This window comes from Podarcis erhardii, assembly GCF_964252035.2.
Source record: "Podarcis erhardii genome assembly, chromosome: 9".
NCBI lineage: Eukaryota > Metazoa > Chordata > Lepidosauria > Squamata > Lacertidae > Podarcis > Podarcis erhardii.
The window spans coordinates 54,979,965-54,992,670 of NC_138512.1; the positions used below are offsets into that span (position 1 = coordinate 54,979,965).

The following is a 12,706-nucleotide window of genomic DNA, read 5'->3' on the forward strand; positions in this document are numbered from 1 at the left end:
CTCTTTAAAATGCTGATGCCAATGTCCTGTAAGAAGGTTCAGTGCAATCAGGAATGTGGGGACACCTATTCTGAATTTCAGTCTGCCTCTATTAAAACAGCATATTGGCTATTATTAAAGTCCTTTACAAACAAACCAACAAACCCACACGCACTCAACACGAAATTGCGTAACGTGGTATTGGTAATTAGATGTGTGAGTGTGCCAAACCATTGCACTGGGGTATAAAGGGAATCAATCTACCGGAGGTCTCTCCAGATGAGATGCGCTGCTGAAGGACATGACTGTGACAACCACCGTGTGTTGTTTATGACTCATCTCATGATACGGTTATTAGCCTTTGTAGTCCTCATGAGCAGCTGTGGCCATTAAAGAGCTCCTGGCACTCTGCTGGGAAAAGGGGGTTCGGGTGAAGAGCCCTCCTGAATTCTCCCTACACTTTTCAGTTGGCTCTGGCTTTTACTCTTTCTGAACCCTTTTTCTACAGTAGAGTGGAGTGCTGTGGCTGTGCATTCACCACTACTTTACGGCTGTGCTTGCCAACATTTTTGGCACAAAAATACCGTTTGGAAAGGGCCTGCAATATTCCCTCACCCGAAAATTCAAGAATGTTTGCTTTAGTTCTTTCCAGCCTTTGGGTTCTCCTTCTCAGCTGCTCCTTCTGCAGAACTTTTTGAAGGCTTTGCCTCTCTCACTATGTGAATCTAACTGGTCAAGGAAAAAGTGTCTTTTTGAGGGGCAAGGGCTTTTATACAAAGCACCACCCAATTCCTCCTCCCCCCAGCTGCTGTTTATTGCTAAAGGAAGCCTAACTCCCAATGCAGAGAGCCACTTCTTCTGTGCAATGACCAACCAGACATTTTTGGGAAATCCATGCAGGGCATGTAGGCAAAAGCTCTCAAACCAATGCTGAGGAGCAACAACAGCTTGATGGATTCATTCCTGAGAGCTTCTGAAGGCAAATCTCTTCCATTGAAGCCCTGCTCTGTCTTCATGACCACTCTGATTCTCTTATTTCTGTTCCTTCACTCTCATTGCAAAAGGAACTGCAACTCTCACCAAGATACAATTCCCAAGGACGGTTATACTGATTTCATAGAACAAACAATGCAGCCAGCTACAAAACTGGGGAAGCTCAGTTGGTAGAGACGCTTAATCTCAGGGCCATGGATTGAAGCCCCATGTTCGGCAAAGGATTCCTGCATTGCAGAGTTGGACTAGATCACTCTTGGGGTACTTTCCAACTCTACAATTCTATGAAAACTAATGGCCTATGGGGATTTGTTGACAAGTAGAGCTAGCAGAGGGACCTCTTGGGGTGTCCATCACAGCTTTCTTCCTAGCCATATGGCAGAAAATATCCAGCAAAACCAGCACTGAATGGCTGTAAGTCTGTGATGGAGCAGAGCATTTATGCAAAGAAGATTCCAGCTTTAAACTCTGGCATCTCCACACAGGGCTGAAGAAGCCCCCTGTCAAAAAACCTGGAGAGCCGCTGGCCACTACCAGTTAATGAATACAATACTGAGCTGGATGGACCAATGGTTTAACTTGATATAAGGCAGCTCCTTATGTTCCTATGAAGTTCTGGACCTGTTGTTATTTACAGTTTTACTGTTTATATGTTGCATTTTTGTTTTAATGATACTGTTTACATAGCCCACCACTTGAAGATGTTTCAAATATTAAGCGATTTATAAAGATTTTTAGCAAGCAAGCAAGCAGGCAAGCAGGCAAGCAAGCAAGCAAGCAAGCAAGCAAGCAAGCAAGCAAGCAAGCAAGCAAACGCCTCTAGGTTACTTCTGAATTATTGAGGCAGCAGTGTGCTAAATTGGGAAGGCGCAGGTCTGAATTTAATCCGAGAAATGAAATGAAATAACACTTTGGGTACAGGATTCATGGCATCACATTCACCAAGGTTTGGTCTTGGCTATAGACCGTGGTTAAAGAGAAAGCAATGACCATGATGACTTTTGCTTAGCTGATGTGCTGCACTGACTTGAAACTACTGGGGAAGAGTAAAGTGGGTGTGAGCTCCTTTCCAGCAGGTGCCTAAACTTTTCACACAAAGCTTGCACACCTATGCACACTCCTATAAGCCCAACTGAACTTATTTCAAACACAGTGACCTAGGCTTCAGTAAATTACTTTTTAAAACAATATGCAACTAAAATGATTTTCAATACAGTGGTACCTCGGGTTAAGTACTTAATTCGTTCCGGAGGTCCGTTCTTAACCTAAAACTGTTCTTAACCTGAAGCACTACTTTAGCTAATAGGGCCTCCCACTGTCGCCGCACTGAGATTTCTGTTCTCAACCTGAAGCAAAGTTCTTAACCCGAGGTACTATTTCTGGGTTAGCAGAGTCTGTAACCTGAAGCGTATGTAACCTGAAGCGTCTGTAACCCAAGGTACCACTGTATTTCTGTTTCATGAGATCTGCTGACCTGGAATCAGAATTTCACTCCTTCCTATATAATTTCTTTTCTATTTCTCATTGATTTTGAACCACTGATGTGATGATTTTAGATTATTATCCTTGATTCCTTGCTAAAGCTTTCCTTCCACATCTCACATTATTCTGCATTGTTTCCAAGAGAACACCTCGCTTGTTACTCATTCTTCACTTTTTTTCTCTCCTGGGTATAATTCCTCAATTGTCGTACTTTCTGATTCTCAAAAACAATTACAGCCACAATCTCACTGTTGGGTTTGCTGGAGAATGAAGAAGAGGAAGCTTGTGTTGCATCTGCCGTTGCTGCCTCTGCACCTGCTCTCTGGGTGAACAGAGGATTTAGTCTCCATGGTTGTCAGTCCAGAACTTTCAACCCTGATCTTGTCAAAACAGATGCACGCGAGGACTTGTGTCGAGCTTGGTGAGATTACTCTTGTGTACAAAAGCAGTCACGTGCAGAAATCCTGGCAGGATCAGTTTCTTATTAAGGAAGGACTGAGTCCTTCAGAAGAACAAACAAAGAAAGCATCATGGACAAAGCATCGATGGTGAGTATGTCTGAGGCAACATTGCCATCTAGAGACTGGGAAGCAAATACACTGGAATAGACTTTCTTGAAGACCTATGGAGAGTTTGTCTAAACTAAAGAGTGATAGGATGGATCTTTGAAAAGAAAATAGTGTCTTTTTATTATTTGGAGGTGGATATATATCTGCCCGTTAGAGAAAACAAGACTTCCCAGCTCAAATTTTTATATGCTTCTTTCAGTTTAACTATAGTTTCCATACTTGGTAAATTGAAACATGTGATCAGCTTCCACTCTTCAGATTCCCCCATTTCCTCTTAAACCTTGTTCTTCCTTTCACTTCCAATATTTTGCTTGTGAACAGTTCATGTGCATTTCAAACATATGCAGATTTTAAATGGATTTTCTGGAAATCAGTGGAGAACATTCCAGACAAAATTAATCATTTTTCAAGCACATTAAATGTAACAGGACATATTTATAAGTATTGATTTCATTCCAAAGAATCAAACTGCTGTAAAAGTGATTAATTTTGGCTGTATTGTGGCAAATATTTATTTCAAACACTGTATGATAAAAACATCTTTCCAGTATATTTATTGCCTAAACCTTTCCATTCACCTATTCCTTTTTCACAGAACTTATTTGTTCAAAAATTTCAGGAGTGCTGGATTCCTGTAAACCACACAGTGCTGAGCCCTGGGCATGTGACAATTTCTTCCTTCTAATCCTGGTTTCAGACAAACTAATGTTTACTGCTTTGTCCAGACTGGTAAACTATGGCTTGCACCTGCTGAATCCAGTTTGTAGAGCAAGTGAAAAAATAGTTTGGTGTCTGGAACATAACAACAACAACAACAGCACTATTACTACTAAAACAATACTACTACTACTACTACTACTACTACTACTACTAAAACAACAATACTTTTATTATTTATACCCCACTCATCTGACTGGGTTTTCCCAGCCACTCTGGGCAGCTTCCAGCACATAATTATATGATGGATGTTTGATTGTTGTTACTTAATAATTGTAATAGTTTTATGTGTATATATTGAGAGTTGCTCTGAGGTTTATGCAAAGTTTATAAATGAAAAGTGATATTTAAGTTTTAAAAATAATTGAATAGGTTTCATCCCAAACTCCCTGGCTCCACGACGTTTCTCCATCCCAGAAAATGGGAGGGCAAATTCCAGTCAGGCAAAGGCAGCTGAGAAGTGGGGGAAACAGGACCAAAGAGGGGTGTGGCCTGGAGAGAGGGAGTAGGCTGGGGAGAGTCCTGAGGACCAGGTAGAGAGAACTGGAGGGCCATAGGTGGCCCTCAGGGCTGAGGTTTCCAGTTCCTGGTCTACACTGCACAGCAAAGACTCACACAGGAGTCTTCCTCTGCCCTACCTGGAGATGCCAGAAGTTGAAGTACGGATATTTTCTACAAACATGTGCTTAATGAATTTCATAGAATCATAGAATCATAGAGTTGGAAGAGACCACAAGGGCCATCGAGTCCAACCCCCTGCCAAGCAGGAAACACCATCAGAGCACTCCTGACATATGGTTGTCAAGCCTCTGCTTAAAGACCTCCAAAGAAGGAGACTCCACCACACTCCTTGGCAGCAAATTCCACTGTCAAACAGCTCTTACAGTCAGGAAGTTCTTCCTAATATTTAGGTGGAATCTTTTTTCTTGTAGTTTGGAACCATTGCTCCGTGTCCGCTTCTCTGGAGCAGCAGAAAACAACCTTTCTCCCTCCTCTATGTGACATCCTTTTATATATTTGAACATGGCTATCGTATCACCCCTTAACCTCCTCTTCTCCAGGCTAAACATGCCCAGCTCCCTTAGCCGTTCCTCATAAGGCATCGTTTCCAGGCCTTTGACCATTTTGGTTGCCCTCCTCTGGACACGTTCCAGTTTGTCAGTGTCCTTCTTGAACTGTGGTGCCCAGAACTGGCCACAGTACTCCAGGTGAGGTCTGACCAGAGCAGAATACAATGGCACTATTACTTCCCTTGATCTAGATTTATTATGGCCCTTCCTGTTAAGCAAATGTATCTGCAAATCATCAGTGTTGTTAAATTCCAAGAAAGTCTGTTAGGACTGAGGTACAAGAATTCCCACACATCAGGTTATTTGTGTGTGTATTGGGTAATAAACCCAAGGTTCTCTGAGTAATAAAGCAATGTCTCCTTGAAAGATACACATTGACAGCGGCTTCCTTAGCTCTATAGAACCCAACAATAAAGCAATAAAGACATCCTTCAGAAAGAGTACGTTTCCGCCTTACCTGAAAAAGCACCAATTTCTTGTAAGTCTGATGCTTTAATGAGGAAGTAAGGTGAAAGAAGATGTGAAATTCAGTTTGCAGGAAGTTCACAGAAAGACTGACAAAGATTGCTCAAGAAAGGAATGTCCAGAGGCCTCTGCAACATTTTGCAACACAGCTTAGTTATACAGTCATACCTCAGGTTGAAGTTGCTTCAGGTTGAGTGCTTTCGGGTTGCGCTCCGCGGCGACCCGGAAGTAACGGAACGCGTTACTTCCGGGTTTTGCCTCTCGCATGCGCAGACGGTCAAAATGACATCATGTGCATGAGTGGAAGCGGCGAATCGTGACCCGCGCAAAAACAGGTTGCGTTCGCTTCTGGATGCGAACGGGGCTCCGGAACAGATCCCCTTCATATCCAGAGGTACCACTGTACATAGCTAGTCTCATGGCTGGTGCAAGGCATTATGGGAGAGGGCGTAGAAGGCTCTATCTCAGGGGTAGGCAACCTAAGGCCCGGGGGCCGGATGCGGCCCAATCACCTTCTCAATCCAGCCCACGGATGGTCCAGGAATCAGCATGTTTTTGCATGAGTAGAATGTGTCCTTTTATTTAAAATGCATCTCTGGGTTATTTGTGGGGCCTGCCTGGTGTTTTTATATGAGCAGAATGTGTGCTTTTATTTAAAATGCATCTCTGGGTTATTTTGGGGGCATAGGAATTCGTTCGTTTCCCCCCCCCAAAATATAGTCCGGCCCCCCATATGGTCTGAGGGACAGGGGAACGGCCCATGGCTGAAAAAAGGTTGCTGACCCCTGCTCTATCTCAGAATCATGGATTTAAAACTCTGGAGAAAAGGCTACAAGCTGCTTCTCTAATAAAAAGTTTTTTTAAAAAAGGAAATGTAGAAAGGAATCCTGCAGATGAAGCCACATATAACAGTACATATAACATTAGAAGTGATGGATATATAATAAATGACAATAATAGTAACAGCCTTAACAAGTGTGGTGAATAAAACTCTGGTGTCCCTAATGAGAGATAGAGATGTGGAAGGTGAGCAGCTATTTTCCATTGAACGATAAATCTCCAAAATGTGTTTAACTGGAATGATTTTGTGAATGCAAGAGTGAACCAAAGTAGTCATAAGCAAGTGCATCAGGGATCCCAAAACGGTCACCAGTTTGCTAGTGGTAACAATCAATGTCATTTTACAGCAGGGAAAGTCCCTACACTACTTTATTGTAGGAATAATAATAAAAAAACCTGTCAGAAATACAGAAAAGTCTTTCTACAAGATGTCAGGTGATAGAACTGCTGTACGTATGCGCCCAACACCCACTGCTCCTCTGTAACATTTTCCCTCCTGCATGTGACAAAGGTGAGCTTCACTGGCTATTCAAAATAATGATTGACTAGCATGACAATGAGGAAACTATGGCCCTCCATATGTTGTTGGACTACAACTGCCGTCATCCCAGACTGTGTTAGCTGAGACTGAGGGGAACTGAGAGCCCAACAACATCAGGAGGCCAGAGTTTTCCCATCCCTGGACTAGCAATTCCTTCAAGAAACTGTCGACTCCTGTTACTTCTGCTAAAGCAAGGCAGGTAAGAAAGGCTGTGCCTATTTTTCTCCCATGTGACACTATGATGGGTGAAGCTTTTCTAAGCGTCAAATGTCCTAATATAGAAGTAATGCAGACCTTGTTTAAGAAAAGGCAGTTCCAAAGAAATGGGTTTTAAAAACGCACTCGAAAACTTGTATGCTGGAGCTATGCCAACATTAGTGGGGGTTTTGTTTGCAAGGACCTGCAGCTCCTCACCTTTTAACAGGCAAAAACGTTTGCTAGATTCCCCACTTCTTAAATACTCTTATCTATCTGTGGAGGATATTCTGAATTATGCATTTTAGAGGGGGCACCGGGATGAGTTCATGGAGCCAGTGTGGGGGTGTAGCAGCCTGGAAAAGTCTGCGAACCACCACTGCTCTTGGCAGTTATCTTTAACGTTACCAACTGTCACTGACTTCAAGAGAGGAGCCTGCACACCAGATGACAGCCAAAACTGTTTCTAATCATCCCTGCACACACACATTTTTGACTGGGGCGTCTAACGTCCCGCTCTCTACCCCCTCCTCGCAGGGAAAGGAGGAAATCCTCTGGCAGAGCAGAGCTGCTGCGTCGAGATAGCAACTCAGCTGGCACTCGTCATCTCCCTTCCCTCGCGCCCCCTCCCCTCTTTCGGGGCCGGAAGGACGGGAGGAAGGGGCATGTTCTCCAAAGGAGATGTGAAAGCAATCTGATCACATAGGGACTCCCTTTTCTCTGCTCCTCTACTCCAGGCTCGCCCAATCTTGCTGCCTTCCTAAATTGTTTGGCGCAGGTAAACGTATCTCTCTCTCTCTCTCTCTCTCTCTCTCTCTCTGTGTGTGTGTGTGTGTGTGTGTGTGTGTGAGAGAGAGAGAGAGAGAGAGAGAGAGAGAATGAATGAGTGTGTGGGTGGGTGGGGGCAGGAATCGTAAGATTTTAATCTGAGCTTGTTTTTCAACTGCAGCAAAAAAGCAAGAAAAAGGGGGTTGGGAAGCAATCGGATGTGGAAGGGCGTAGGGCGAGGCTATGCTTTTAATTAGAATAACAATACGGGGGACCACGGTGGCTCACCTTGCTCTCTGGCTACTGGCGTTTTCTAGGCAAAGGGGCCGGGGAAATTCCAACGCTCGGTTTGCGCCAAGACGTGGCGCCCGCTGCCTGGGCTCGGACCTCTCGCTTGCTTTGCGCTTTCGTGCCCAGCCGGAAGCGCAAGTGAAACTGAAACTGAAAGTGTGATTCCTGCCAGGCGCTTGGTTTACTAATCGGCAAGGCCTTGTGGGACGGGCCTCCCGTTCAATTACACAAGCGATCGGACTGGTTGGTGCAACTGCTTTCGGCGAGGATGGCACACTCTGCAAGCCAGACCTCGACCAAAGCAGGGAGATAATAGGAGGGGGGAAACAGCCACATTCCTCCTGGGGCGTCATTTTCTACTATATTTGGTTCGACTTGTCAGATCAACAAGCACCCCTTTCTCGGAGGGTAAGCTGAGGAAGAGGGAGGTTGTACTGTATTAGCATATTTTTTGGGGTAAGGTTTAAAGTGGCCTTATTATTTGGAACAGTTCCAACACCACCTTGATTATGACCAAGCTGCTTGCTGCAAAATAATCAGCAGGACTTTGAGGTCAGGTCATTTGAGGTCATTCATCAGGCTGGAATAGCACAACGAAGTTTAGCAAAGGGCAGGGGTATGTGTATATATGTTTGATTTAAAAAGCTGGCTTGGTATTCAGGCCAAAACAAAACGTCACAAAAATACAAGCAAGCCTTTGAGTCCATCAGAACTCTTCATCAGGTTGGGTAATGTAGCAAAGTTTAGCAGGGTAAGAGAAAAGCTGATGTTGAAACTACTGTGGTCAAAAAGTTTGCTTTTGTATGAGCTTAGAAGGGGTGTAGCTATGGGGGGAGGCTGTTAAGAGCTCTTCAGGTGGAGGAGCAGACTTGTGGGCTTTGTCTAAGTATGTAGTGTATAGAAACAACTGTTATTTCTGGAGTGCGTTCTGGTGAGAAGCCAGAGAGAACTATGAACAATGTGGGTGCTATCAAGGATGTAGCTAGATGTTTGGGTAAAGTGAATAGCTACAGTCCAGTGTGGTTTTAAGTTGGGAGTAAGTTGAATTCAGGAGGGATTTCTGTCACCAACCCAAATTTTGAATTGTCGCTCCTTTTGTAGCTAGCTTTACTAGGGTTTCTAGGAGCCTAAGTAGAGCGCAACAGCATAAGGCCAAAACCCCATCTATTACAGCATTCTGTTCCTACAGTGGTCAACTAGATGCCTATGGAAAGCTCACAAGCAGGACACAAATGTAACAACTCCTGTTCTTGTATCCTAGAAAATGATATTCAGAAATATACTACTGTACTCAGATATTGAAGGTAACAGAACTATCCCTGGTGGTCTAGTGGTTAGGATTTGGTGCTCTCACTGCCAGGGCCCAGGTTTTATTTCTGGTCAAGGAACACATCTTTAACAAGGCCTGGATAGCCCAGTTGGTTAGAGCATGGTGCTGATAATGCCAAGGTTGCAGATGTGATCCCCGTATGGGACAGCTGCATTTTCCAGCATTGCAGGGGATTTGACTAAATAATCCTCAGGGGCCCTTCCAACTCTTCAATTCTGTGATTCCATAATTATATTTGATAGCCATTGGCAGCTTCATCCTCCATGAATTTTTCTAATCCCCTTTGAAAGCAGTCCAATAGGTGGCTATGGTCACATTTTGTAGTAGTAAATGCCATAGTTTAGCTACATGCTGTCTGAGGTTTTTTTATTTTATCTGTCCTGAATGTGCCATCACAAGCAAAAGTCCTTTCCTGTCATTGTACCCTAGAAACTGGCATTTGGAAGTATACTGATTGGATACTGGAGGTAACAGAACTATCCCTGGTGGTCTAGTGGTTAGGATTCAGCGCTCTCACTGCCACGGCCTGGGTTTGATTGCCGGTCAGTAGATGCTCAGTTCTAGAATTGTGAAAGAAAATTGGATGGGGGGAGCATCTGCAGGTAAGATGATGCCAGGCAGATCCATGAGAGGGAAGGTGGCTGGCTCATATGCCTGTTGCCCTGGGAGAGGAGCTGACACATTTTTCTGACTGTAGTTTGTTTTTACATTTTTTCTTTCTGGTTGTTTGTTTTTTTAAAATAGTGTGAAGTTGTGGTTGATGTTTTCTTCCAGGGTTTTTCTGAGAACTAGTACTGCCATGGCCAGCTTTGAAACTGAAGATACAGAAGAGACTGTGACCTGTCTCCATATCAAAGTCTATCATCCAAGTCAAATGGAAAAGAACGTATTCCAAGCCTTCCACTTCTGCCAGCCACATCACGTGAAAGTAGATGACCTAGTGAAGTTTGGAAGAGATGGTCAGGTCTGCCGCTTTAACTTTGTAGATGGACGGGCCTCACGTATTCAGTTTGCTCTGCAGTGTTTCAGACACTTCAACAGCTCAAAGCTGGGTTTCGAGATTAAGAATTTGAGCAAGAAGACAAAGCTGTTTGTGGATCTCGCTGAACTGGCTTACCTGAATAAGGTTGAGTTGCAAGAGACATGCATGGTTTGCTTTGGAGAGTACCAAATGCTATTGGAAAAAGAAGAAGGACAGTCAGATAAGTATTTTGACATCCGCTTTGAATTATCAAAAACACCCATGTTGCAGCCAAAAAACTTGTCTTGGCGGGAACCTATACCTGAATGTGGCTTTTCATGTGCTGAATCTCCAGTTGAGATAGATGAGACGGAAGAAATGGGAAACGCCCTCCATGAGAAATGGACTTACTAGTTTCAATGTTACAAATTCAATGTTGTTGGTTTTTTGCCCTATGTACTATTGCAGTTGAATGGTATCCTTCACATATGTCCAATATATGCCTACACTATGAATAGGTTAGCATTGTTCTTTGTAAGCTGCCACTTTACAGATATTTTGGCATCATTGCTTAAAATACTGGTGAGGAGCCACCAGACTGTGAGCCTAATTAGCTGGTCAATGACACTTACAAAACACAATGCCTTTGCCTGCATGGTTTGACTTCAAACTGCATGGGCAAAGGAAAACAGGTTACCTGCTGTCATTGTGATTGACACGGCATCCTCTATCAAAACTGGCTCCTGGGGGTGGGGAAGGTAAGGATCTGGCCCACCATTGGGATCCAGTTTCCCACCTCTGGCTTAAAACAGGTACAGCCAGAGGACTTGGTGGTAACAATGCAGGCTTTCAATACTTTTCAGCAGTGGCTGACCTGTAGCCTTCCAGATATTGCAGGACTCCCAACAATTCCAGCTGTCAGTTCCAGCCAGCATGCCCAATGATCCTGGGATAATGGGAGTTTTAGTCCAAAAGCTGCCACAGGCCACAGGTTAGCCACCTCTGCTCTAAGGACTACCTGAAGGCAAAAAGAAAATTCTGACCTTGTAATACCACTGACATCTTGGATGGATGGCTAACTATCACCTAACAATATAAAACTGGGACCAATTGCTTTCCTTATTAAACTGGGCAATGTTTTGTTTAAATATTACACTGCAAGCCTGCCCAAAAGCAAAAGGAACTTGGAGAACATAATAAGGTATGCAATATCTAAAGGCCTCTTTTATATTTCATAGCCTGACCTGTACATGCTTCCTGCTCTGTTTCTGAACAGCTGTTGATTTGAAATTGCTGCAAGTTGTGAAAGTACATAAACGCATGCATGCTAGCATTAATACTGTTGTGCAACTATTTTGATTCCATTTGGACACCGTGCTGTGTTCTCTTGTGCTAGTAGCTGTTAGATTGTGAGATTAGGATTGGGGCAGAGGAGGTGACTTCAAATTTGCATTTAACCAAGAGGAACACTGGAGTAGACCTGGTCTAATCAGGTTTGGTTCCCCTTATTAATGAGGTCTACTTGGTGCCTTTCCTGACCTTGACTAAAAAATACATCTTTTCCAGGCTTTTGATGGACAGTGATTGTAATTAGCATGCTGCTAGAGCTTTATACTGCTGTTATGAGTGGAGCAGGGGGCTTTGTGTATTGCTTATGATCTGAACGTATTTCTGTGTGACTGTGCTTGTAAAATATTTTTTAAACTTATGCTTAAAGTATGTTACAAGTCTTTTGGAGGCCTTCTGTGTAACAAGTAACTAATAAGTTTACTAAATAAACACAATATAATCACAATCTCTCAGCCTAACTCATCACAGGGTGTTGCAAGGATAAGAGGTGGTTCAGCAGAGAACTGCCTACATTACCCGTAGCTACTTAAGGCTAGGATAAAATGCAATTAATAGCATTATTAAATATTCAGGCTGCAGTCATCCAAAGTTAGGCTGCTTAAAATGGGATTTATGTTGCCAAGCTTTATGAAGGATTGCAGCCAAATTGAAAATCAAGTTCAGCCCTCAGGGAAAAAACTGGTTACAGCGTTAAAAATGAAGAAACATGTACACCATGCATTTAAAGCACTCTTCTGTCGCTTTAGTAGTCATGGCTTCCCCCAAGAATCCTGGGAACTGTAGTTTAAGGGTGCAGAGCATTTATTTAATAAAGTTTATACACTGCTTGATCGCAAAAAAACAACCATCTCAAAGCAGTTTACAAAAAGGCTAGGACAATAAAATTGTAGGTAAAAAGAGTTAAAAACAAATACTTAAAACATTCAGAATTTTAAAATCATCAATAAACTAAAGACACTCATCAACATTCTACAAATCTGGATAGGCTTGTGTAAACAAAAATGTTTTTAGCGGGTGCTGGGGGAAATAAAGGTCCCTGTCTGATGTCAGCAGGTAGGGATTTCCAAAGTTAGGGTCTGCCACAAGGATCAGTTTCTTACAAATACTGAACGGGTATTATGTGGCATATATAAAAGTGTCAATTCTGTAGTTAGA

General features: G+C 43.2%; 2 protein-coding genes across 4 annotated transcripts in view; one reads left to right on the forward strand and one right to left on the reverse strand.

Moving 5' to 3' along the window:
• ALPK1 (alpha kinase 1) overlaps window positions 1-8,038 on the reverse strand; it is a 55,362-nt gene extending 47,324 nt beyond the window's left edge. Inside the window, exon 1 of one of the 2 annotated variants that reach the window (XM_081876677.1) lies at window positions 7,908-8,038. The gene's annotated coding sequence lies outside the window, so the exon portion shown is untranslated. Of the gene's footprint in view, window positions 1-243; window positions 388-7,907 lie in introns of those variants that run through there. The other variant, XM_081876676.1, reaches the window with a different exon arrangement.
• On the forward strand, window positions 6,227-11,996 carry TIFA (TRAF interacting protein with forkhead associated domain). Of its 2 annotated transcripts, none has more exons than XM_081877397.1 (2): window positions 6,227-7,629; window positions 10,015-11,996. In XM_081877397.1, the coding sequence occupies exon 2, from the start codon at window positions 10,040-10,042 to the stop codon at window positions 10,613-10,615; it is 576 nt and encodes a 191-aa protein (XP_081733523.1). In that variant the 5' UTR covers window positions 6,227-7,629; window positions 10,015-10,039; the 3' UTR covers window positions 10,616-11,996. The 2 variants fall into 2 exon arrangements, with proteins under 2 accessions (XP_081733523.1, XP_081733524.1); XM_081877398.1 differs by lacking the exon at window positions 6,227-7,629 and adding an exon at window positions 8,180-8,318.
• Window positions 11,997-12,706: the final 710 nt, after the last annotated feature.

Bases quoted from the DNA above. Each gene is read 5' to 3' on its own strand.
- TIFA (XM_081877397.1), top strand. From the start codon at position 10,040: ATGGCCAGCTTTGAAACTGAAGATACAGAAGAGACTGTGACCTGTCTC.